We start from the raw sequence: 23,069 nt of genomic DNA on the forward strand, positions 1-23,069 counted from the left end.
CAGACCCACAGCTGCTCAGCTGTCCTGGAGTCATGTTGGGTAGGGCCAACTCCTAGGGCTGTTTGTTTCTCAGGCCTGGGACATGGTCACACAGCATCTCAGCTGGCCTGGGTATGTGTCTGCTGCAGGTGGTTCCACGGGACTGTTTCTCTGGCTCAGGACACAGGCACATAGCTCCTCAGCCTGCCTGGGGACAAACCATTGCGCTCCTTCTCAAGCCCAGGATGTGGGTGCAAGGCTACTCAGCTAACCTGGGATCATGTGTATTAGAGGTAGCCCATGGGGCTATTTCTCAGGTCCAGTTCATGGGCACACAGCTGCTCAGCCAGCTTGGGGGTATATTATTTGCCAGGGGTGGGCACAGGACTATTTCTCAAGCCCATGATGTCGCTGCCTATTTAGCTGAACCAGGGGTGTTTCTGGAGGGAAGGGGGTCAAAGTATCTTTATTTCCTACTGGTAGCTGTTAGGAATTTTATTTCCCAACTCTGGGAGTGAGAAATATTCTATCTCTTTATTTTACTAAACATCTGCTCCAAGTCCCAATCCTGCCAGATTCAAAACTCTATCAGTCCTAAATCTAACCTGATTGCTTGGTGAGTCATTATAAAGCAATTACTTGGGAGTGCCTTTGATAATAATACTACATACTTAACACAGTTGCTGTACTGTAGGTATTAGTAACCTCATTAGGGATTCAAAAATACACACATAGGAAGTTTGAACAACCTAAGAATGGAAAAATATCACAAAGGGAGGGATGCATAAATATTACAATGCATGCTACTGGCTCAGAAGGAAGATGGCACCATATGCTAGAATGGCCTGGATGGCAGTCAGAACTGTTTATCTGACCCTTAAGCGTGAATGAGATTTTGACATAGAAGAGGGAATCGAGGTCTTAGGAGGGAAATAACCTAACCAAGGCTTGGAACTAAGACAAGAATTGTGTTCAAGGCCCAGATAACTGGCCTGGCTAGAAGAAAATGTTCATATTGTACAGGGCAGGAATTTGGGACTTCAGAGGTGATTATCTGGTAATTTACTCTAGGTAGTGAATAGTGAACTGCTAATGTTAAGGAGTTTGAATTTTATCCTATAATGAATGGGAAGTTATTGAAGGATTATGAGCAGAGTGACCAGATCAAACTAGTGTTTATCTCAAGTATGTTTCAGATAAATTTAGACCTTAGGGAGCAACTAAAACAATCCAGGTATGCAAAGAAATGAATGAAAGCAGGGATTGAAAGATAATGACCTTATCAAGAGAAAGAATCAGGATTGCATTGATTTGGCGCCAAGATTTTGAGTATTGATGGCCATGAAGTATTTGACCAAAAAGGGTAATTAATTCATTCTATGGCCGGGTGTGGTGGCTCACGCCTGTAATTTCAGTACTTTGGGAGGCTGAGGATCACCAGGTCAAGGGATTGAGACCATCCTGGCCAACATGGTAAAACCCTGTCTCTACTAAAAATTCAAAAATTAGCTGGGTATAGTGGCGCAACCCTGTAGTCCCAGCTACTCGGGAGGCTGAGGCAGAAGAATTGCTTGAACCTGGGAGGCAGAGGTTGCAGTGAGCCGAGATTGTACCACTGCACTCCAGCCTGTCGACAAAGCAAGACTCTGTCTCAAAAAAAAAAAAAAAAAAAAAGACGGGGAGGGGGGCGTAAATTCTGTAAGAGAGGACAATTAATGATGATTTTTTAGACAGGAAGTTGAATGATCATACCAGCTAATGATATTTATAATCATTAAAATCTCACGAGTTCAGTCTGAAGACAGAAAAGCAAAGGGTTGTGGGCTGACCTTGGGCTGCAACTCTATTATTTTATGGGTCAGAATGAAATCACTATAGAGAAGCGGAAGAAAAGTGTTCATTGATTGATTCATGATTCTTGGCTTTCATAAAAAGACTACATTCAAAAAATGGAAAGTCAGGCCAAAACTTTGTTTTCAGGTTTTTTAATGACAAAATATTCCTAAATCAAACTTTTATAAATATAAAAAAATTAAATACATTTCATCTGAATACACAAAGACAAACCCTGCTGTAAATACTACGTACAAATTATTCTGTGCTGGACATGGTAAATTTATTTAGCACAAATTCAGTTTTTAAAAGGAACCTCTTTCTAAATAGTGTTCTTACGCAACATTTAATTTTTCTGCTTATTATTTCAATGACACACCTAGCTTTTGCTTTTCTAAGCACTGTTCCCTACATTTTTAAAGCATATTTTATTTCAGAGTAGGAAGAGCATCGTTGATGCCACTGTATGCCTGCTTAGGCCATTTATCATTTCTCTACACTTGATTGCTCAATGGCTATTCAAAATTGGAACGTGGTACAGCAGTTACAGTTCTGTCTCAACAAGAACCAAACTGAAAATCAGATGGCTAAATAATTTCTTATTTTTGTTACCAATTTTAAATATTGCTAAAGAATTCTCTATAGGAGTAAGGTTAATGAGCAAGATTAAATAGCAGCAGCAGATCCAATTGCATTTTCTTTTTCATAAGCCTAAAAGCATTGTGGTGTGTTTCAGAGCTGCTTCCTCTACAAATTTTGCATCCACATTGTCCTGTTGTTCAAAAGGATACAGGGCTGGAAAAAAATAGGGAGGGGGCAGGGAAAAAGGGTTACTACCGAGCCATGAAACATTTATAACTTTGTACTCACAGCTTATTAAAATCTTAATTATATTTTAGTAAAATGATTTTCTTTGAGAATGTGTTCTTAAAATTAAATTTCAGCACCAAGAACATGTGCATCACCCAAATGGGCTTTAAACCTCTTAACTCTTAAAACTTCGGAGGTGATTATTTGGTAATTTAGGTAGTAAACTGTGTGCTGCTAATGTAAACCAATTGCTATAAGGACCTACTTGTATGTTAAAAGGATTTTGGGAAGAAAACAGTTTACAGAAGTGAATAGGGAAGGAAGGACTGATGATGTCAAGACAAAAGTGGGAGGACCCTGAGAACAGTGGGGTAAATTACCTTGATTGGTGGACTCTATATCTGTTAGAATTTCAATGAAGTAGTTCAGAGGCAGAAATTCTATACTGAACGATGATTTGTCAATCATAGAATTCCGAGGCTAAAAGGGAAACCACTTCTGGTTTAAGCTGATTCTCCACAATAAGCACAGTTTTATAATAAAGTGTAAGAATTATAATTTTTGTCCATATAGATATGTTGTCGCGGGCAAATAGGATCCTAAAAAACATTTACTTGGCTGTGCTTTCAGAGAAACTCACCTGTTTCTTATAGTTCTGAAGCAGTCGCATCACATGGTTCCGTGAAATGATGTTAGAACTCATAGGATGATCCCAAAGTCTACAAATCTTCTGACCAATAAGCTATTATGCAAATTGAAAAATATGTAGAAAATATACTGAATGCTGCATTAAGTAAGCGTAAGCATACTTGTATCTATTCATAATTTTGAAAGTATTATTCCAAAGTAGCTGGTTAGTCTAAAAGACAGGCACTTAAGGACCCCTGGAGAAATGCCATGTTCCTATGAAGTTTCTAGGAGCAAATACTCCCTCAAATGCTACAATGAGGAAAGTGGTTATATATTGATGTTGCCAAACCCTTTTACTGAAATGGAGTTTGTCCACTGCCCTTCAAAACCGGAGATGGGCATGCAAACTCCGTGCTGTTTTCACAGGAAACCAAAGGGTGGAGGCATGTTTATATCAACTTCTCTGCCATTGTCTTGCCTAGAAAATTTCAGTTCCCAAGAGTGTTGGGGAAATAATCAAATTGGGAGACCCAACTAAATATTCAGCGATGTTCCCCAGAGAGATCTAGCTATGGAAAATATGCTTTGTTTTCTATTCTTGCCTTTGCTTCAGTAAGCCTGTGAGGGGGAAGGGCTATTACAGAGCAGGGTGATTAGGTCCAGAAAGGCAACAAGATCTCTGTGGTGAGAGGACCGTGCCAGAGGTGCAAATGAGCAAGGCGTGTAAACAGCAGATGGAGCTGGCTGAGGCTATTCAGGTCAGGAAATTTGCAGAGTTAGAGGCTTGGAAGATCTTGCTGTGGAATTTCATATTTTCATCATATCTCTGACTCTGAGAGTTAATATTCCCTCACACACACACACAAAGTGAGTGCCTTTAAAACTCTTTCCCTCCTGTTTCTCATTCTTCCTTTGACCTAGGAATGTTTTTCTACTATAGTAGAAATGCAGTAAGGGGAAATACAGTTCTAGAACCTTCTTTCCTCACCTGTATTCAAATGTATCTGTTTAAATGCCAACAGCATGTTTCCCCTCTCCCTCCTCTGAGACTTAGATGTAAATATTAGTGTGGTTTCCTAAGAAGCGAAAATGGCTTAATGTTCTTACTGGACTGTGCCAAGGCAGTGCAGAGCCAGAGGAGCAAGTGTTTTGTAGGCCCAGTGGGAACCAGCTGACAGAGTGCTGGGGACGGGTGGGATTCCTTGGAAGCATTGAAAAGTCAAACGATTCAACTGACTTTAACCCAAAGTAAGTAAATGCTCTTCTTGCAAGAAGGAATTGAAGGAAGGTCATGCCAAAGCTTAGGGAAAAACTAAAATCTAATTCAGGATTACCGGAGGAAGCCGCATAATGATACTGAATTTCAGTTTTTCATTTTTCTCTGTATTGTCCAGATCTACAAGAAAGTTAGAGATTGGCAAATTAAACAAATACCCATTTTGATACTTCAGCAAGTTAATACTTGAGTGGTTCATCTTGACACAATATATATCCCAACTTTGTAGCCTCAAGCTAATCTAACAACATTTTGGAAATTTTACTCTGTGACTCTCTGAATAAAAATAGATTTTTCTGTAACAGGCTGCCGGGTGCAAAGCAATTTTATTGACTAACAACAGAAGGTACCTTGAGGAATGACAAATGCTTTCAAATATTAAGAAAAATCATCTGAAAATATCATAATTGAATAATTTGAATGATTATACTACAGAACTTAAAGTTCAAATTCATATAAGCATTGCTTCTCTCAACAATTTTCTTGCATTTCTAGTCTAACCTTGAGATGACAGAGTTAATCAGCTGAAAGTAACCCATTTCATGACATTTTCTTGAGAAATGAACCTGCGGAGGCTCCTAACCTCAAGTGCCCTCTTGCACAGAAAAGGAATCTAATAGTTATATGTTGATGGAAAAGTCCCTTGGGACCTCTTGAAGGGCTAAGACACTTTAAATTGGCCCAAAGAAATATTACTAAGAATTTCAAGATGTAATACAGCATTAAACTGAGCAGGAGATTCTTCTGAGTACAGTCGGGCTCTTTGTGACCGCACAGGTTGCACACCCAAGAAGCTAGCCTTGGTGGTGCACAAACTGGAACTAACACTCTGGCAAACTCAGGGCCTCTTACCTTTTTTTTTTTTTTTTTGAAAACCAAGGTTTTAAATAGAAGATGGTAACAGAAAGTTATATCTATTTCATATTTTATTTTTTTTAAAAAGAAAGCAAAAAAGAAAAGAAGAGGAAGAAAAAGGAAGAGAAAGAGAGAGAGAGAATGGGAGTATTGCTTTCTTGCCCAGGCTAGAATGCAATTTAGTAATGGGTATTGAAAACCACTTTTATACCAATAATTATACTTAATGATGTAGACAGGAAGGAATAAGGGAAGAAAATAACAAACAAGCAGCCAACCAATATTTCATTTAAACCTGTGAAATGCTATGCGATTACTGAGGAGTGATTTACTTCCAATTATGTAGTCACTTTTGGAATAGGTGTGAGGTGGTAATGTATGTTATGTGTATTTGGAGAGTTCTGTAAATGTTTATTAAGTTTACTTGTTCCGGGTCTGAGTTCAAGTCCTGGATGTCCTTGTTAATTTTCTGTCTGGTTGATCTATAGAATCGTTAGCTCTTCTTGTTACATTGATCCTTATGCCATTATGTAATGTCCTTCTTTGCCTCTTTTGATCTTTGTTGCTTTAAAGTCTACTTTATCAGAGGCGAGAATTGCTTCTCCTGCTTTTTGTTTATTTGTTTATTTTTACTCTCTGTTTGGATGGCAAATCTTCCTCCTTCTCTTTGTTTTGAGTCTTTGTGTATTGTTGTATGTGAGATGGGTCTGGATGCAGCATACCGATGGGTTTTGGCTTTTTATCCAATTAGAATATATGTAAGTTTAATACTGCAATTTGATGCTAGCTGGCTGTTTTGCCCATTAGTTGGTGTACATTTTTCATTGTGTTAATGCTCTTTGCTTTTTGATATATTTTTGGAAAGGCTGATATTGGTTGTTCCTTTTTATGTATAGCGCTTCTTTCAGAAGCTCTTGTAAAGCAGGCCTGGTGGAGGTGAAGTCTAGAGCCTCTTACCTTTCATGAGCCTTGTGACCGCTGTTTCGGTGAGAAGCAGCACTCCACTGTCAATGCAATGCAGCAGGTTATGCAAAGGGAGACAGTGGACCCCGAGGATGGTGTGCAGAGTATTAAAACCTAGGATGAGAGATCCGGAGGGTAAATGCAGTCAGCCAACATCTCCAGCAGCCCCCAGGGAATGGATTAGATCATGTTAATAAAGCACTTAGTTCAGTGCTTGGTGCCTGGAACCAACTAAATTTCTTGAAAACAAGGTCCAAGTTTCATTCTCTGTATTATTCATAACTAAATATCGTGCTGGGTCTATAGAAAGTTTCTGGTACGTGTATATTCCCTTCTTCTTGGGTCCCTTCCTATGCAAAAAGAGAGCAAGGCCTGCTCAGTGAAAAATGGTTTTAGAGGTTGATATGTTTGTGATTCTACAGTAAGATAGCAAAAGAGTACAGAAGCACTTCAGACTTCATAGGTCCAGACTAAAAGGTTGTTGAGATGAGGACCATTTTGCTGAAGGGAAACAAATTTGGACCAGAAGGGAATTAGTTCATATGGCTGATCTCTGGGTATAGAGAAAGGCTTTTAGAGTCTACTTGGACTAAAGTATAGAAAAGAAATAATTAAAACAATATGGCCAAATAGCAAATTTATAGGAATTCAGTTGAAAGGTAGGCACTCTCTCAAGCCTGTCTCATGGGCAGAGCTACCCACACAGACCCTGATTTCTAAGTGTACTACTACTGACAAAAACAGCATGCATGGGAGACAGTATCAGACCAGGAGAGAATCAGAACAGCTCTTTTGGAAGTGATGGCATTTGTGGGGAGTTTCAAAGGATAGATGCAATTCTTATGAGTGGGGACAGCAGAAAAAGCCAGGTTTGGCATGAGCAGCCCTAGGCCAGAATCCTGCTGTATTACTCACCAGCTGCAGGCAGCTCAGCCTTTCTGAGCCTCCATTGCTTCATCTCTAAAATGAAACCCCCGGTACCTTTCTCACAGGATACTCTCTAGTTCTCATATTCCTTTGAGAACTAGAGCCAAGTCTGTGAAGAGCCTAGCATGCAATGTAACAATAGCAACCCATACTGGACATGTACTAAGGCTTTCAAGCTGTGTGCTGGCTCATTTGATCCTCATACAAAACTACAGAGTGGAAATTATCAGATTCCCATTTCATAAATGGAAAAGCCAAAAGCCAAGATTCACAGGAGCTAAGAAAGTTGCCCAGGATCATATAAATAGTAAGTTATTATAGATTGAAATTTGCATCAATTGTATGATCATAGTGCAGGCTTTTAACCATAACATCACTGTTAATAATTCACAGCTATATTAATAGAACATGAACAGATGCCCAAAGATGAGAAAGCATAGGGCACATTCAAAAAACAGTAAATGATCTAGTTGGGCTGGAATCATATTAGAGGAGAATGATTAAGAGGTAAGATTGGAAATGCTAATTTACTCAGCACATCCCTTCCACACACCTGGCAAGGGGCTGGGAGTACAAAAATAAGCAAAATAGGCACAAGTGCTGCTTCTGTACACCTTGCAGTCTGGTGGGGGAGGCAGATAATTATAAAAAACAAATACACATTTTTAAAAATGTGACTAGTTGTATGCTATGAGTTCAGGTGACAGGGTTTGAATGCTTAATGACAGGAATCTTAATTTGAGAGACTTTAGGGAGGCAATAGAAGTTTTTAAGCAGGACAGAAAGAAGATTTATCATTGGGAAATTAATACGGCAACAGGCAGAGAATGAGCTGGAGTAACAATTTGCTACAGAGGTATGAAGAACTATAGAGAAGCTATTGCCTGAACATGTATAAGAGGTAATGGAGGCACTGAATCAGGAGACCTGGTAACATGTACAGGCTTTGCAACTGATTGAATGTGGGAATGACAGAAGAATCATAGCCTACTTTTGGGAAGATACATGACAGAAGGATGATGCCCAATGAGCAGGGCTTGGATTCAGAGAAATCATGGGATTTACTCTAAACACATGAATCACAAGCCATGGGGCACAGTCCTAAGTCCTTGTAACATCAAGGGTCAGATGAAGTACAGGCTCTGCCCACAAGCATGTGTTAATGGGCTGACAACAGGATGAGTGCACTAGCTTCCCTGAGTCCAAAAAAACTCCACTATTTTACTAGTTAATTAACAACATGATTTTTCAAATGGATTTAGAAATTCTTCACAAAACTATTAGTAAAACAAAGTTACAAAATTATTTCTGAAGAAAAGTTTATACTAGATTATTGATCCTATTAATTTTCTGGATTCAAATTTCCCTCTCCAGCCCTGTGTTCATATCCTAAAGATCCCTGATGACTCTTCATCCTCTATCCCCAGGGCACAGTCTCAAGTTCAGGGACCCGTTCTTGGCCTCTGTACATCAGCGCTGAGCAACTGAGCAAATTGGCTATAATTAGTCATCAGCTCCACCCAACTTTAGTCCTCATCTTCCAGGGCTCCTGGCCTCCTCTAGCCAGCAGGTGCAATACAGTTCCTTTTTTTAAAAAGCAAATGCCCTAGCTCTAAACCATGACATCCTTCTTATGGTCCTCTTAACTTTAACCAATTCACGTTACAAGCCTCTGACACTTGTAACTCAAATAGTCCTCATTAGTCCAATAGGCCTGGAAAGCAAGCACACTTACACATGTGCATGTAGAAACACCCTAAATTCATACGCACAGGCATGCACATGCACACACATGATCCAGTGTCACTTCCCCCCTGTATTTCCATGTCACATAATGGAAATAAATATTTAAGAGCAAAGGAGAGAGAAACAGCTTTTCCTTACCTGATCCACAGACACGAACCCTAAGTCTACTTACAATAATTCTCAATCACTATGGATAACATTTTTCTATGTTTTCCTTCCTTATCCCTGTGAAGGAATGTGAGCTGGGTAGGAAGTGGATTTTATGATCTCCAGGCATAAAAATGTCCACAGTAAGTCAGTTTCATTTATTTTCAAAAGGAGCTTGAATACCCATAATGAACAAATCTGAAACTGTCCATCCATTTCCCTACCAACTTTTTTGTGTTAACAACAATTAAGAATTTAAGCCACAAAAGTAGTTTTCCTAAAATCCTTCACTCTTTCTAGGGTATATTTTATAACTCATATTCCACTGGGATAATTTTAAACCATCCATTCTCCTCATGAATGGTCACTTTCAACTCCTTTTGTACTGCCGCTACAGAGAGACATTAAATAAGGTGATAGATGGAGGAAGAAAGAAGGATTCCAAATCGTATCAGATATATCATAAATACAGAAAAGCATACGCTGTAGGGATTCTTTGGCCCATAAATAGCCCATATTTCAACATCAACTAATTCAACTGGAATATAAAATTCAAGAAGCAGCATGGATTTTGGAGTCAGACTGCCTGGATTTGAATATCAGCTCTGTCACTTAATAGCCATGTGACTTTAGGCAAATTACTTAATCTTTCTGGCCTCAGTTTCACCATCTATAAAATGGGAATAATGTTAAGTTGAACTACATGTGCCATTTTTGCTGGCTAAAAAATGGTGAGATACTGACAATTTAATGCGGTCCAATTTGTTTCTACCAGTTATGAATGTTATGAAAATTAAGTGTGCGAATTTGTGTGTACTTTGAACAGTACCTGGCACAAAATGGTTATCATATATATGTTGGCCTAAAATGAATGAACTAATGATGAATGGATGGATATATATGAAGTAACTAAAAATCAGCTGATATGTAATTACAGCAATCAAAGTTTAACATTCATTAGAACTTATATGCAATAATACACCCATTCATATATAGGCAGCTAATCTTCAAAAGCACCAAGAACACATAATGGGGAAAGGATCACGTCTCTGATAAATGGTGTTGGAAAAGCTGACTATCCACATGCAAAAGAATGAAATGGGACCTTTATCTTAACGATAAACAAAATTCAACTCAAAATGCACTATAATGTTAAACATAAGACCCAAAGCTGAGAAACCCCCTAGAAGAAACATAGAGGGAAATCTTGACACTGGTCTTGGCAATGATTCCTTGAATATGACATCCAAAGCACAAACAATGAAAGCAAAAATATGTAAGTGGGACTACACCAAACAAAACACTTATATGAAAATATGCTCAACGTCACTAATCATCGGGGAAATGCAAATCAAAACCACAGTGAGATGTCACCTCAGATTGGCTATTAGCAAAAACCCACAATCTAAGTGTTGTCAAGAATGTAGAGAAATCGGACCCTTATACACTATTGGTGGGAATATAAAGTGGTATAGCCACTGTGGCAAATGGTACAGAGGTTCCTCAAAAAAATCCAAAAAAAAATAATATATGATCCAGTAATCTCATTTCTGGGTAAATATCCATAAGAACTGAAATCAGGATCCTGAAGGGATATGTATATACTCCCATGTTTATCACAACATTATTCACAATAGCCAAGATAGGGAAACAACCTAAATGTCCACTGACAGATGAAGAAAATGTAGAATATACAATGGACTATTACTCAACCTTAAACAATGAAATCCTGCTCCATGTGACAACATGGATGAAGCTGCAGGTCATTATGCTCAGTGAAGCAAGCCAGTCACAAAAGGGCAAATACTGCATGATTCCACTTACATATGGTATCTAAAGTAGTCAGACTCTTAGACACAGAGGGTAGAACAGTGCTTGCCAAGTAGCTGGGGTATAGGGGGACAGGGAATTGCTGTTCAACAGGTATAAAGTTTCAGCTGTCAAAGATGAGTAAGTTCTAAAGATCTGCTCTACAATGTTGTACCTATATTTAACAATACTGTATTGTGCATTTAAAAATTTGTTAAGAGGGTAGGTCTCATGTTAAGTGTTGTTACACAATAAAAACTGAACTGATACATAATGAGCACAAGATAGTTTACAGCTAATGAGCTTATTTCTCATAATGGATACTGATTTCTATGTACATCCCAACTAGTCTCTTCCTAATCTTTGTGCTCTAATTTCTAGCACATTACCTCTCGTGTCATAGTTGCTCAACAAATGTTTGTTGACTAAATGAACACATGACCAATTGAATGAATGCATATACATCTCCCAAGGATGTTTTGTGGCCTGACTTGATCCTATTTAAAAATTCTAAGGGGAAATTTTTACCTTCCAAATGCATAAGAATCAGTTCAATTCTTGGCATCGAGCCAGACCCACTTCCTAGTGTTCACCTTCAGATATCTCAATCAGATAACCTAGGCCTGGAGACATCAGAGATAGAGCTCTATAAATTAGTTCTGCCAGTTCAGAATATCCTAGAAAGCTGCATGGTGTTAAGCCTAGGTTCCCTAAAGTTAGTAATAAGCTACAGCACAGTGTAGTAGTCAGAGGCGCTCTGGTCAGCAGAGACCAACCTAAGGGCCCATCACTCACAGCGATAGCAGACACACAATTTCTCATATACAAGTCTCATCATCAAACTTATAATGTACCAAGGACAAGGGCCCATATGAAGAAGAAATAAATTTATTACACCAAAGGACAAAAGAGCCAACACTTACCAGGAGGCAGAGGTAAAAACAAACTGTTTGTAGCTTCCAAAATCCTGGTCATGATATGAAAAACTGCAAATTCAGCAGCACTGCCACGACTATTGTTGGGTTTAAAAAAAAAAAAAAAAAAAAGTAACAAGCATGTCAGCCAAGGAGGTCATCTGTGACACCCCAAGCAGTGGCTTTGAGCACTTCACAAGGGTTTACGCTAATCACGAAATGCTACGCCCTGCAGATAGCCCCATAAATGACTGTGACCATCAGCCTAATGCCTAGAATTTAACAAGAGAGTAGGCACATATGTTATATACACTGTACCAAGTGTACAACTGCCTTCTTGGCAGTATTGGGCTCATTTGTCCCTCTCTCATCACCAAGCATGTGCCAGGGAAAGACGATGGGTAGAGTAACAGGGGCATACTTTTAATTTTTATTGGACATTAAAGGGTACACATGCAAGGGGGCATAACTTTAAGTGCTGAGTATAAAATTAAGCTAGATGGTGTTGAAGCTGGTGAGAACTGATTTGAGCTAGTACATTTCAAAAGGGTTTTACTAAAACAGAGTTGTTTCCACTCTTTGTACACCATGATAAAAGCGAGAAATACTTGCGTACAAGTGGAGAAGCGAGGAATGAAGATTATGTTTCCTCCAACTGGCTTCTAGGATGTGGCAAATGAGATCCAGCTGGAGGGTGAAGACAGTCCATTAACCATTACTTCATTCCTTCCCTCACAGCTAGGCCTCCACAGCTCAGATAAGCATTCAGGGCAGCTGGCATTCAGGCTGTGCCCAGAAACACAACTAGCCTTTCTGAGGTCAATTCTGAAGCACTGAACCCCAAATGGAAAGACTGAAAATGTGCACCAGAATGTAACAGAGCATCCTCTGTCTGTGCGGCCAGTGCCCTGGCTCAGCCTCCCCAGCCCAGCTAACTGGCCCCACCACTCACACTTACAGACCCTCATCCATCAGTGAAGGTCAATGCCACAGGGTTTGCTCTAGGCCTGTCACAATGCAAGGGCCAACAGCGGACAGCAGAAAAGAGACACAGAATGGAAGTCATGAGCGTGAACTGTGGAGTAAAACTGATATCAAGTCCAGATTCTATATGTTCCTAGTTGTGTAACCCTATGCAAGTTACACACTCTCTCCAAATTGCAGTGTCCTCAACGTGTAAAATGAGGGGAAATATTTAGTAGGATTGTTGTAAGAATTGGTTAGCACACTGACTAAAACTAATCAACCAAAGTAGGTAGCCTTCTTCGTCTTAGAGCTTTATCCAAAAACCCATTCTAACTCTGCAACACGTTTGCCAGCAGAAGAGTAATCCCCATGGAGCTGTTATCAGCCATGAATCCACACATTGTGTGGGCCAAGAACAGGGGGCAAAGCAGAAGGCTCTCCATAGACTCACGGGCAAATGCTATCCTCATTGATACAGATCCTTAGTTTCTCTTTGGCTGAAATCAAGTAAGTTAACATGTAACCAATATAATCAGGTTCTGCAGCAACTTCCTTGGATATGTTTTAGAAGGGATATCCGCCACTCTCCTTAGAGGGAAACAAAAGGCATGACTAGTGGCTGCTGGGGAGGGACAGGGAGATGTGGCCTTAATCAGTGACTGCTGAGTCAAAGTCGGGGACATGAGTTTTCTGAAACTTCATATGTATCATTCTGGGCCTATTAGTTCTACAGGCTATTAACACAAACTAGTGTTAAAACTTAAGTGATTATGGAGAAAAATAAGGCTTGAATGGAAACCCTTCTTAGCACTATAGGAAGTAAGATTTCAAGTCAACCTAAATAAAGGTGACAGGTAGATGTGTTAAATTACTGTGTGTTGTGAGTTTAAAAAAAAATAAAGCAAGTTAATGTCAACATGGGGAGGATCAGTAACACATTCATAAAGTGAGCTCCTTGGTACAGTTCTATTGAGGAGACTTAAAGATTCAATGTCCTGATGATAAATGTAAGTACATGAGAATACTAACCTCTCCTAATATATTAAAAACTATGAAACTCAAACATTAGTATAGAAATTCAAATTTATCGTGTAGAAGAAACACTAATGAATGCAATAAAGGCAGAAAACTTGAAAATTAAACCTGAAATAATTAACAAATCTTCCAGAGTTCAATGGAAAAATGTATGTTCACACCCTGGTTTATCTGCATGCTGGTCTTACACACATTGGGAGAAATAAGGGAGTGTTCTTTCTTTCTGTGCAAATGTTTTTTGGATTTGTTCAACATTATTTCTAGATTCTGAGCAACTCTATATGCTTTTTGAAAGACTCAAGACAGCCTCAAAATTCAATCTAGTCATACCACTGCTATTTACACACAGAGTGGCGTTACTAATCTGAGTCACAAAATTTCAGTGAGTGGCTACCAGGTAAGGAACTGCCAATCTCGGTCTCATGTGGTAGTATTCATAGAAGTGAGCTAGAATCTGGCCTAGTTGGGCCACTGGAACTAATTAAGATTTGAGGTTCAAGTTCTCTCATGTCTGCATAAACCTCCATGTAGAGAAATCATCACTTACTGTTTAATAAGGAGCTGGAAGTTGCCAAGATGAGATATCAGCATCTGGCAACCACACTAAATTCACTGTCCTATGCTTCCATGCGTGTATAATCATTGTTTGAAGGGAGGGCAGTAAACCACTTTCCAAACCAAATGCTCTTTGCTTATGGTCCTTATTTCTCTTTTGTCAAATCCATAGCACCAAATACTGGTTTAAGAACAGGAGATCTCCAAAAATCTAGTTTGAAAAACACACAAATGGGTTCACTGAACCACAACTTGACAACTATATGGGGAGTGGGGTGAGGGGGGGTACAAGGAGAACAAAAAGCAAGACCAACCAGTTTTGAAATGTAGTCCAAAACCATCTGTTCAATTTTCTTCTTTTCTACACCCTGTAGGTGTCTCAAAAAATGGTCTTTTAGCTCAGACACCATCTGAAAACAGCATATGCATTAGATAAGTCACAGCCTATCCATTCATACCTGCTTGGTTTGAATTAGATCCACTTCTTAACATTCCTGATCAATATAAAAATATTGGATCTGAAGGTCCCAGCAACAGAAATGCATAACTCTCAATAGTTCTCTGGTGAGCATAAAAAAGTGGTCCCCAACATTTGCCCCAAAAAAGTATTACTTATGATTCACCCGAAGCCCAGTGAGCAACTGTGAGTAAGGCTCTAACTCTGATGACAATCCTCCAAAGACAACAGTGAAAGTCACCAACTTAGAAGTCACAGGCTTTGGGATCTACCAAAGGATTGAAGTCTACTGCTCCTGGAGCCCTTGGGGATTAACAGAAACAACTCTATACACAGAATGACGGAGCCAATGTGGGCAACAGTTTTGGGTGTTTGGAAGGACAGAGGCATGAGTAAACGGGAAATAATCAGGTACTTCCCTCTACACAGTGGCCACAGACCCTCAACACAGCCCTTGCCTCCAAATAGGCTTGTTTCTATACTCACTTTGACCATCCTTAGGCCTCCCCACTAGGCCAACCATTAGCATTCCCAGCCCTCCCCACCTTTGCTTTTCTCCCTCCTCTTCTCTCTTTTGCCTAGACATCGTATTCAGCAAGAGCAAGATGCCAGGGCAATGTTTGTGCCAATAAACATCCCAAGGGAGTTGTACAGCTTCTATCATCCATGCACACATCTTCTATTTTAGCAGATTCACATCACAGTACCCCAAGTAAAAACTAGTCTACAACCTTCAGGGCCAAGACACAGTGGTACCTTATTTCAATTCACTCTCATGCATGTGCCAATTAATTTGCCTTTAAATAAAAGATGTTTTTTGTATAATAAATAATGCATACTTTGTGCTTTTCAATTTTTCCATGAAGATAAAAATTAAAATCACCCATAATCCTACCACCCACATTAATAATTAGGGATTATTTTTTTCTTTTTCCTGGTATGCACACCCATTCTAATGTTGTATGTTTGTCATATAAACATTGTTTTCCATACTTTTTTTTTTTTTTGACAGTCTTGCTCTGTCGCCCAGGCTGGAGTGCAGTGGTGTGATATCAGCTCACTGCAACCTCCGCCTCCTGAGTTCAAGGGATTCTCATGCCTCAGCCTCCCAAGTAGCTGGGATTATAGGTGCATGCTACCACACCCAGCTAATTTTTATATTTTTAGTAGAGATGGGGTTTCACCATGTTGGCCAGGCTGGTCTTGAACTCCTGACCTCAAGTGATACACCCAACCTCAGCCTCCCAAGGTGCTGGGATTACAGGCATGAGCCACTGTGCCTGGCCTGTTCTGTTGTATTTTAAACCCCAAATACAAATGCCACAAAGATGCAACTCTTTCCTTTTTTAAAGCACTCTCAATGGTATACACTCCTTATAATGGTTTGTAAATTACATATGTACTGGTATGATTCATGTGTGTCTTCTCCCTTGACTACATGTTCCAAGAGGGCAAAAATCGTATGGGTTGCTTACCACTGGACACACAGGGTCCATAATGCTGGCAAAAAGTATTTGTTTAAAGAATAAAGAATAAGATTAGAATGAGAAGCCCACTTTAGCCTTTTCCCCTCATCTTAGGGTCCCTTGTTTGCCAGCCCCTAAAAAACCCACATATTACTTACCAGCCCCATGAGCAGCCGCTGGTGGCTGTCCTCCTCCTGCAGGAGGGGCGTCAGTCTTGGCTCTGAAAGGAAACAGAGCAACAGTCAGGCTCCCAGCGTTTTTCAGGAGATGGATTAGGACAGAGAAGAATCAGCCTGGGTTTCCCTTCTCTGAGTCATTGGGAAAACACACTTCCCTGACAGGATGAAAAGTTTTTATCACCTAAGTGTGACCTAGAACTTATCACTGAGGTGACACAGAAAGGAATGTGAACACATGAGGAAGGACCAAGAAAACAACACATTCCTCAACCCACCCCAATAGGCTCTAACTTTGCTTTTTGTTCAACACTAAAACTCACTGCTAAGAACCTCTGCTCCACTGGAAACAGAGGGACTTGGGCCTTCTCTTAACCCTTCTGGGGTCATAAACTGAGAGATCGGGGCTCGGTGGAAGGGAGTTGCATGGCTCCCTTCTACTTTATGACCCCTGTAGTTCAGTGGCTTTGGGAGTTACTGAGCTGAGGGGACCAGTCAATTAACTGTGGCAAATAATACTAACTGGTACAAGTTTTCAGACTGCAAAGGTAGCTAGGACACAGTGGAAAAGTAATAAGTTAAATCAAATCGTACTTTCTCCACCATGATTTGCAATGCATGAGCAATCCACAATAGAGTGTAGTAGCCCCAGGGGCAGGTAAACCCAGTCTTGCTGGAAAATCTACCCCAAAGTGCTTCTAACATCTTCGTATTCAATTCTTTTCTCCTTAAATACTTGAGATCCAGTGCCAGGCAAGAGGGCAGAGCCGCCCTGCTCAGTGGGCTGGCAACTCCTTCTGGGAGGGCGTGGATTATCTCCTGACCACCTGTAATAAATCCTCCCTGCATCCCACACAACCCTCATGATTGATATGAAACGATTTAAAATGTGACTCCAACAGCCCTGCATGTGACAGAACGTTCTGTTTCAGGCAGTGACGTTCTTCACGGGGAACTAGTACAAACAAAGCACGTGTAAGGAAAGGGAAGAGTTTTCCTAAAGTGCGTTAAGAGAGACTGATTAGTTAACAGAATGCAAATGGCCCTGACACACAGAGTAACTCCATAAGCAGGGCAGGAACCTCGACCAGACCAGCAACATTCCCTGTGTTGCAAAACCCCCAGCAATGCAAGGACAGTAAGTCTGAATCACATGCATGCATGCCCTGAGCTTCAGTCATTGATGGCCTGGTAAGGCAGAGGCTGATTCCTCCCGGGCTGCTCAGTGAGCCCAGATTCTGTCAGCCTGAGCTGGATGACAGGTGCACTGTCACAGTTCACTGGGCTGCGTGCACAGCTGCAGGATGTGCAACAATGCACTGTATAAACTAGTTTCCATTACAGTCACCCAACATCCAAGCCCATAAAACATGAGTGGGATATAAAAACAACAGCTTATTTAATGAAGGCTGACCTTCAGGAGGCATGAAAGTGTTCTTCCGGCAACTACAAATAAGCCTGTGCCTGAATATGCTCAGCATTCTCCTCCCCTGGTTTCACCTGGCCAAGTCCTCCTAGTTTATCAAGACTTAATTCACGTCACCCCTGTGGGGAGCCTCTTCCAACCTCCCTCCCTCCTCCAGCCATCCCTGCTCCTGACCTATCCTCACTCCCTGATACACGGGTCACATAATACCTGTCACTTGGTGTAGAAGCCACACATTAACATTTCTTCCTTGCACACTAAGGATAAAGCAGCCACCTCAGAAACCTGCATGCACTAAGCACTGTGCTAGGTGCTATCTGCATTACCCAGTTAGTATCATTTTCTCCTCACTCCCCTGAGCAGGACGGTGCACAAAATGGATGAGTGACTTGCCCAGGAGCACATGGTTCTTATGTGGTCATGCTGGAATCTAAGTCCAGCTCTGTCTAGCTCTCAAGACTGTGCTCTTTCTCCAGAACCACATTTTTATGCCTCTAGAACCTGTGTGCCCAATTTTTGACCAAAATGAGAGGCACATACAAGGCAAGACCCAGTAGGATCAGACAGCTGGAAAGCAAGCAGCGCCAAGCCAAGGGAATTGCTAAAATGCATCCTGTGGGCACAGCCAGAGGGCAATAAAGAGAACCACAGGGCCATCACCCAGGGACTCCCACAGCAAAAGCACATTCAGCAACTGTCCCCGGAGGTCCTGGTGCCCAGACAGACATGGGAAGAGCTGTGTGGCCACTCTAAGAGGAAGAAATTAAAGAAAATCACTTCCACACTACTGGAAGTGATTTTCTTGCCAATCCACAGTGGTAGGAAGAACAGCACTACAAACAAAACACTGACTGAAACCCAGAAGGCTTTATTACAGATCTTTTCTTACCCAAATTTCTTGCTTCTAGGTTAGAAATCACCCTACAAAGAAATTAGCCATGTTATTCACAGAGCATTGCTTTTAAAAAATTTAAAGCCACATCGTACAAAGATATCCTCCTTTAAAATTTCATAAAAACCACTGTGAAAACTATTCTCAGGCTGTTGAAACCTCAAAAACTTTGATCAATGTATTGAAAACCACATTAGGCAATTATAAAATCTCAAAACCCTTTAGTGCCAACAACGGCAATAATTTAGAACAATTGTAGCTCTCAGTTACTGAAAATAATGGGGAGAGAAAACAGAACACAGGTTGGAATGGAGCCTATACTTTTAGCATTCTGAAATGACTCATATATCCTGAAAATGGGCTTTCAAAATAAGAGCAAGCTCACTAACCCACTGACACTTCAAAAAAAAAAAAAAAACAACAACCTATTTTCCTTTCTCTCCTAAAACACTCACTAACAGGAAATTTACCACTTATCCATTGTAAACATCTATCCACAGGTTACAAGTCTACAAGGTTTAATATATAAGCTTTTCCCACTAGAAATTCCAGCACCAAATTCCAGAATAGGATCCAAGTGGCTGCATGCATGAAGCTGAAAAAATCATTTTTCTGGGGATATGCAACAAAGCAAGCTATTTCTATAAAAGGTAGTCAACAAAATAAAGTAATTCTAACTGTTAATCATCTTACAGATAGTGTACCATCTAATTTCACTTACTTTATAGCATTATCAAGAATATTCCTCACATATGCCGTGGACCTTCTTTTTCCTGTTTTCTATGAGTGAGAATACATCAGGAATGGGGAAGGTAAAGGTTTTAATGGGTGACTTTTCACATCAAAGATATAATGCAATACAGTTAAGAACATCAAAGAGAAGAAATATATTTTCCAGACAATCGGAACACCTAGATTTTTAAAAATATTTTTAAGAAACTTTTTATTCTGAAACAATTACAGATTCACAGGAAACTGTGAGTCAGCTATACACTATAGACAACACTAATCTACATTCAGCGATACTACAGAGAGAGATCCAACGTACCCTCCATCCGGTCTCCTTCAGTGCTTCTATTTTACATAACTAGAGCACAGTATCAAAAGCAAAAATTGACATTGGCACAATGTATGTGTGTCATTCTATGTCATTTTATCATGTTTAGATTCATGTCCCAACATACCACCACAATCAAGATACAGAATTCTTTGATCACCCCCAAAGATTTCCATGTCACCCCTGGATAGTGAGTCACATCCACTGTTCTCCCTCCAACTACCCCCAACCCCTAACAACCACTAATTTGGGAACATCTAGATTTTTTTAAATCAAATTTTAACTACTTAAGTAATCTGGGAACACAGCTGAGAGGTGGATATTAATCGTACTTCTACTATGAATGCGCGGTGTGTCCCTTAACCCTTCTGCCCTTCAGTTTCCTCCCTGGGAGAACAGAGATTGTAGAAACACCTCCACCTATTGAGATCAGTAATGACAATGTTCAAGTCCCTGGCAACTGGGAAGAGGGCTGCACATGGAAGCCAGTCTTATGATTTAAGGGCATCGCCTGGATCCAGCCCCCTATGCCTGGCTGCTGGCTTTGTTCTCACTGACCCACTCATACCTCTTCAGAGATCAGGTTGTGCCACTCTCTCCTGACCACACTGTTGTTATAGTGGAAGTGTGGCTTGGCATACTTCACATATTCTAGGTTGGAGTTCAATTTTTCCCAGTAGCCCTTAAAGCTGTGCACCTGTAGGAGACAAAAACATCAGTGGTCTTCAGAAGCAGGCCTGGTTGTCCAAACTACCCAGTGAGTATCACACAAGGCTTATTTCCCCAGCTCTCAAGGCCCACATTTCTAAGTGAATACTTTCAACAGAGGATGGCATTCTAGACCCAATAGGGATTCTAAAATAGACTTAAAGAATCTTGTTTTCCCACTTTATTTTCTGTCTTTTTTGTATGGTCTTTTTAAACCACTTAGAGAAATGCTGCTCACTTCCCAAAACCAACAGGACTTCCCTGAGTTGAAGCTTAGCGGGGAAACCTGTATTAAACTATCGAGTCATTTCCTCCCTAGAGACCCATTTTTGTGACTTAGGTGGTGTCAACAGTGCCATATTCACTAAAAGAAAGTTCATAACATTTGGATAAGTGGAGTAGGTGCACTTTCCTGCTAAACTTATTTACTCCCAAGGACATTTTTCAAAACCTAAGAATCAAAAAAGGATGAAATAAACTAATTTACATTCGGTTGTCACATACTCCAAAACAGAATTAGTCAGCATTCTATCTAGGTTTTTGAATTATTGATATAATTGCACTACCCCGAAGCAAGAATGTATCCATTATATTCATTTTTAAATAATAAAATGCAATGTTAATACATTCTTAGTGTTGAAGGATATACTGACACAAATTGGTTTTAAACCAATAGACTTTTGATACTTTTTGCCAAAATATCTACATTTACAAATGATGTGACTGGGGCCAGAGATGTAATGTGTGGTCATGAAACCAAGTGAGCTACTGCCTGCCAAAGTGACAGACTTGGCTGAACTGCAAGAAAAAATAGGAAAACTTTAAAAACTACACCTTGACCAAGAAAAATGCCCTGATGTTAAATTATAGCACATTATTAACATTTTTATTCAAAGGATAGTCATAATTGGCTTGAAATGTATTTTGTAATATCAGTAAGGTGAGCAACATAATATTAAAACTTGTTCATTCAGAGGCCTGAAATACCTATCCAGCCAACATCCCTCCTCCCAGAGACAGAAAAACTCTTCCCAAGAAAGTCTCACTTCCAGGAGAAAACACGAATTAGATCCCACTCCTCACTTGACCCCCCTCACTTGTCTTTTCTTTTTCTTTCCATTTATTTATAATGAATGTATGCTTATCCACCCTTTGGGTCTTCTTTGTATTTAAGGAAAAAAAAAAAAGAAAGACAAGACAAATCCTGCAGACGTTTGGCAGAATTAGGTCCCTGACTGGAAGTCACTACAGCTTTCCTGCTGTCCTAATCTGGGCTCAGGCACAGGAGTGCCAAAAGTCAGAAAACTAATTGGCGTTGCGCTGACATCTAGTGGTCAAGTGAGCTATTAACTCCACCTGCTTAGCAACAGGAATCCCACCAGTCAGTTCACCCACAACTTTGTCCAGGACAGGATAAGGGAGGGGAGAAACTCAGGTGCCCTCTACCTGTCATCTGGCCCCATCCCCTCAAGTCAATTGCTATCCTGTTGTTAGAAGGCGCCACTCACACTGCAGCTCCTAAGAAAAGATCTCTCCCACATTACCTTCCTTCTCACTCCATTTAAAAAATCCCTTTCCTCATAACATTCTGGGGAGGTAGGCACATTTCTCATAGGTGTTTTATTTAAAATTAACAAATAATAATTGTATATATTTATATATTTATGGGTTGCAATGTGGTGTTTTAATACATGCATACCTTGTGGAATTATCGAATCAGGCTAATTAGCATAGCCATCTGTCTGCTAAGAAGAAACAGATCAAACAGAGCTCACCACATGTCTGTGGACAGGCTTTAGAGGGGTTCCAGCACCCACTGCCTGAATGTAAAATAGAGCATGTGTTTGTATAAGCACCCTTCTGAGGAGATGGTCTGTAGCTTGCACCAGATTTCCAATGAAATCCATGGTCTAAAATAGACTAGAGTTAAAAGCAAAAGGATCTGAATTTAAAACAAAAATTAAAACTTACATTTAAGTAACAAATACTGTTAGCCAAACATGCCAAAAATATTTTCACATGAAGTTACATGTTTTTCAGTGAGGTCACTGGCCTATTTATTATAGACATTAAATATATCTATACTATCTTACAGATATTAAGATGATAACAGAAAAAAACTACATATGTCACTATTTGGTATCCACTAGAAAAGTGCTATATATTTTTGTCAGTTAAGAAATGCACAGAAATCATTCTAAATTGGAAAGTCTATTTGGAAACCTGGCAAACAGACATGGCACAGGGGAGGGAAATGGATTTGAGTCACTGAAGGACAAGGAAAGGATGTTCTAGGTGGGACTCATAGTGTGTGAGCAAAGACAGAGACTAGATCATGGAATTGGGGCTCATATCTGAGGCAGAGCATTAGAGACAACAGCACATCACTCTCTGTGGTGAACACAACAACCTCCAACGTGTGCCACGCCCAGCCTCTGCTGC

The 23,069-nt window shown here is 40.1% G+C and overlaps 1 protein-coding gene across 8 annotated transcripts in view; it reads right to left on the reverse strand.

Annotated features, from left to right (window-relative positions):
- Positions 1–2,257: 2,257 nt before the first annotated feature.
- GSAP (gamma-secretase activating protein) overlaps positions 2,258–23,069 on the reverse strand; it is a 223,683-nt gene continuing 202,871 nt past the window's right edge. For 5 of the 8 annotated variants that reach the window (XM_064374829.1, XM_064374836.1, XM_021667864.2 and 2 more), the window contains 11 exons: positions 20,488–20,616; positions 19,584–19,642; positions 18,860–18,891; positions 16,527–16,588; positions 14,760–14,855; positions 12,506–12,576; positions 11,899–11,993; positions 6,341–6,460; positions 4,587–4,648; positions 3,263–3,364; positions 2,514–3,102 (listed from right to left, as the gene is read on the reverse strand). In XM_064374829.1, the coding sequence (XP_064230899.1) occupies positions 2,884–3,102; positions 3,263–3,364; positions 4,587–4,648; positions 6,341–6,460; positions 11,899–11,993; positions 12,506–12,576; positions 14,760–14,855; positions 16,527–16,588; positions 18,860–18,891; positions 19,584–19,642; positions 20,488–20,616 (1,047 nt within the window). In that variant the 3' untranslated portion in view covers positions 2,514–2,883. Of the gene's footprint in view, positions 3,103–3,262; positions 3,365–4,586; positions 4,649–6,340; positions 6,461–11,898; positions 11,994–12,505; positions 12,577–14,759; positions 14,856–16,526; positions 16,589–18,859; positions 18,892–19,583; positions 19,643–20,487; positions 20,617–23,069 lie in introns of all 8 variants that reach the window. The other 3 variants (XM_064374846.1, XM_012466560.3, XM_021667865.2) reach the window with 1 other exon arrangement.

The sequence above is a fragment of the Aotus nancymaae genome, unplaced genomic scaffold (assembly GCF_030222135.1).
Source record: "Aotus nancymaae isolate 86718 unplaced genomic scaffold, 86718_ANA_hifiasm-v0.15.2.pri h1tg000002l, whole genome shotgun sequence".
Classification (NCBI taxonomy): Eukaryota; Metazoa; Chordata; class Mammalia; order Primates; family Aotidae; genus Aotus; species Aotus nancymaae.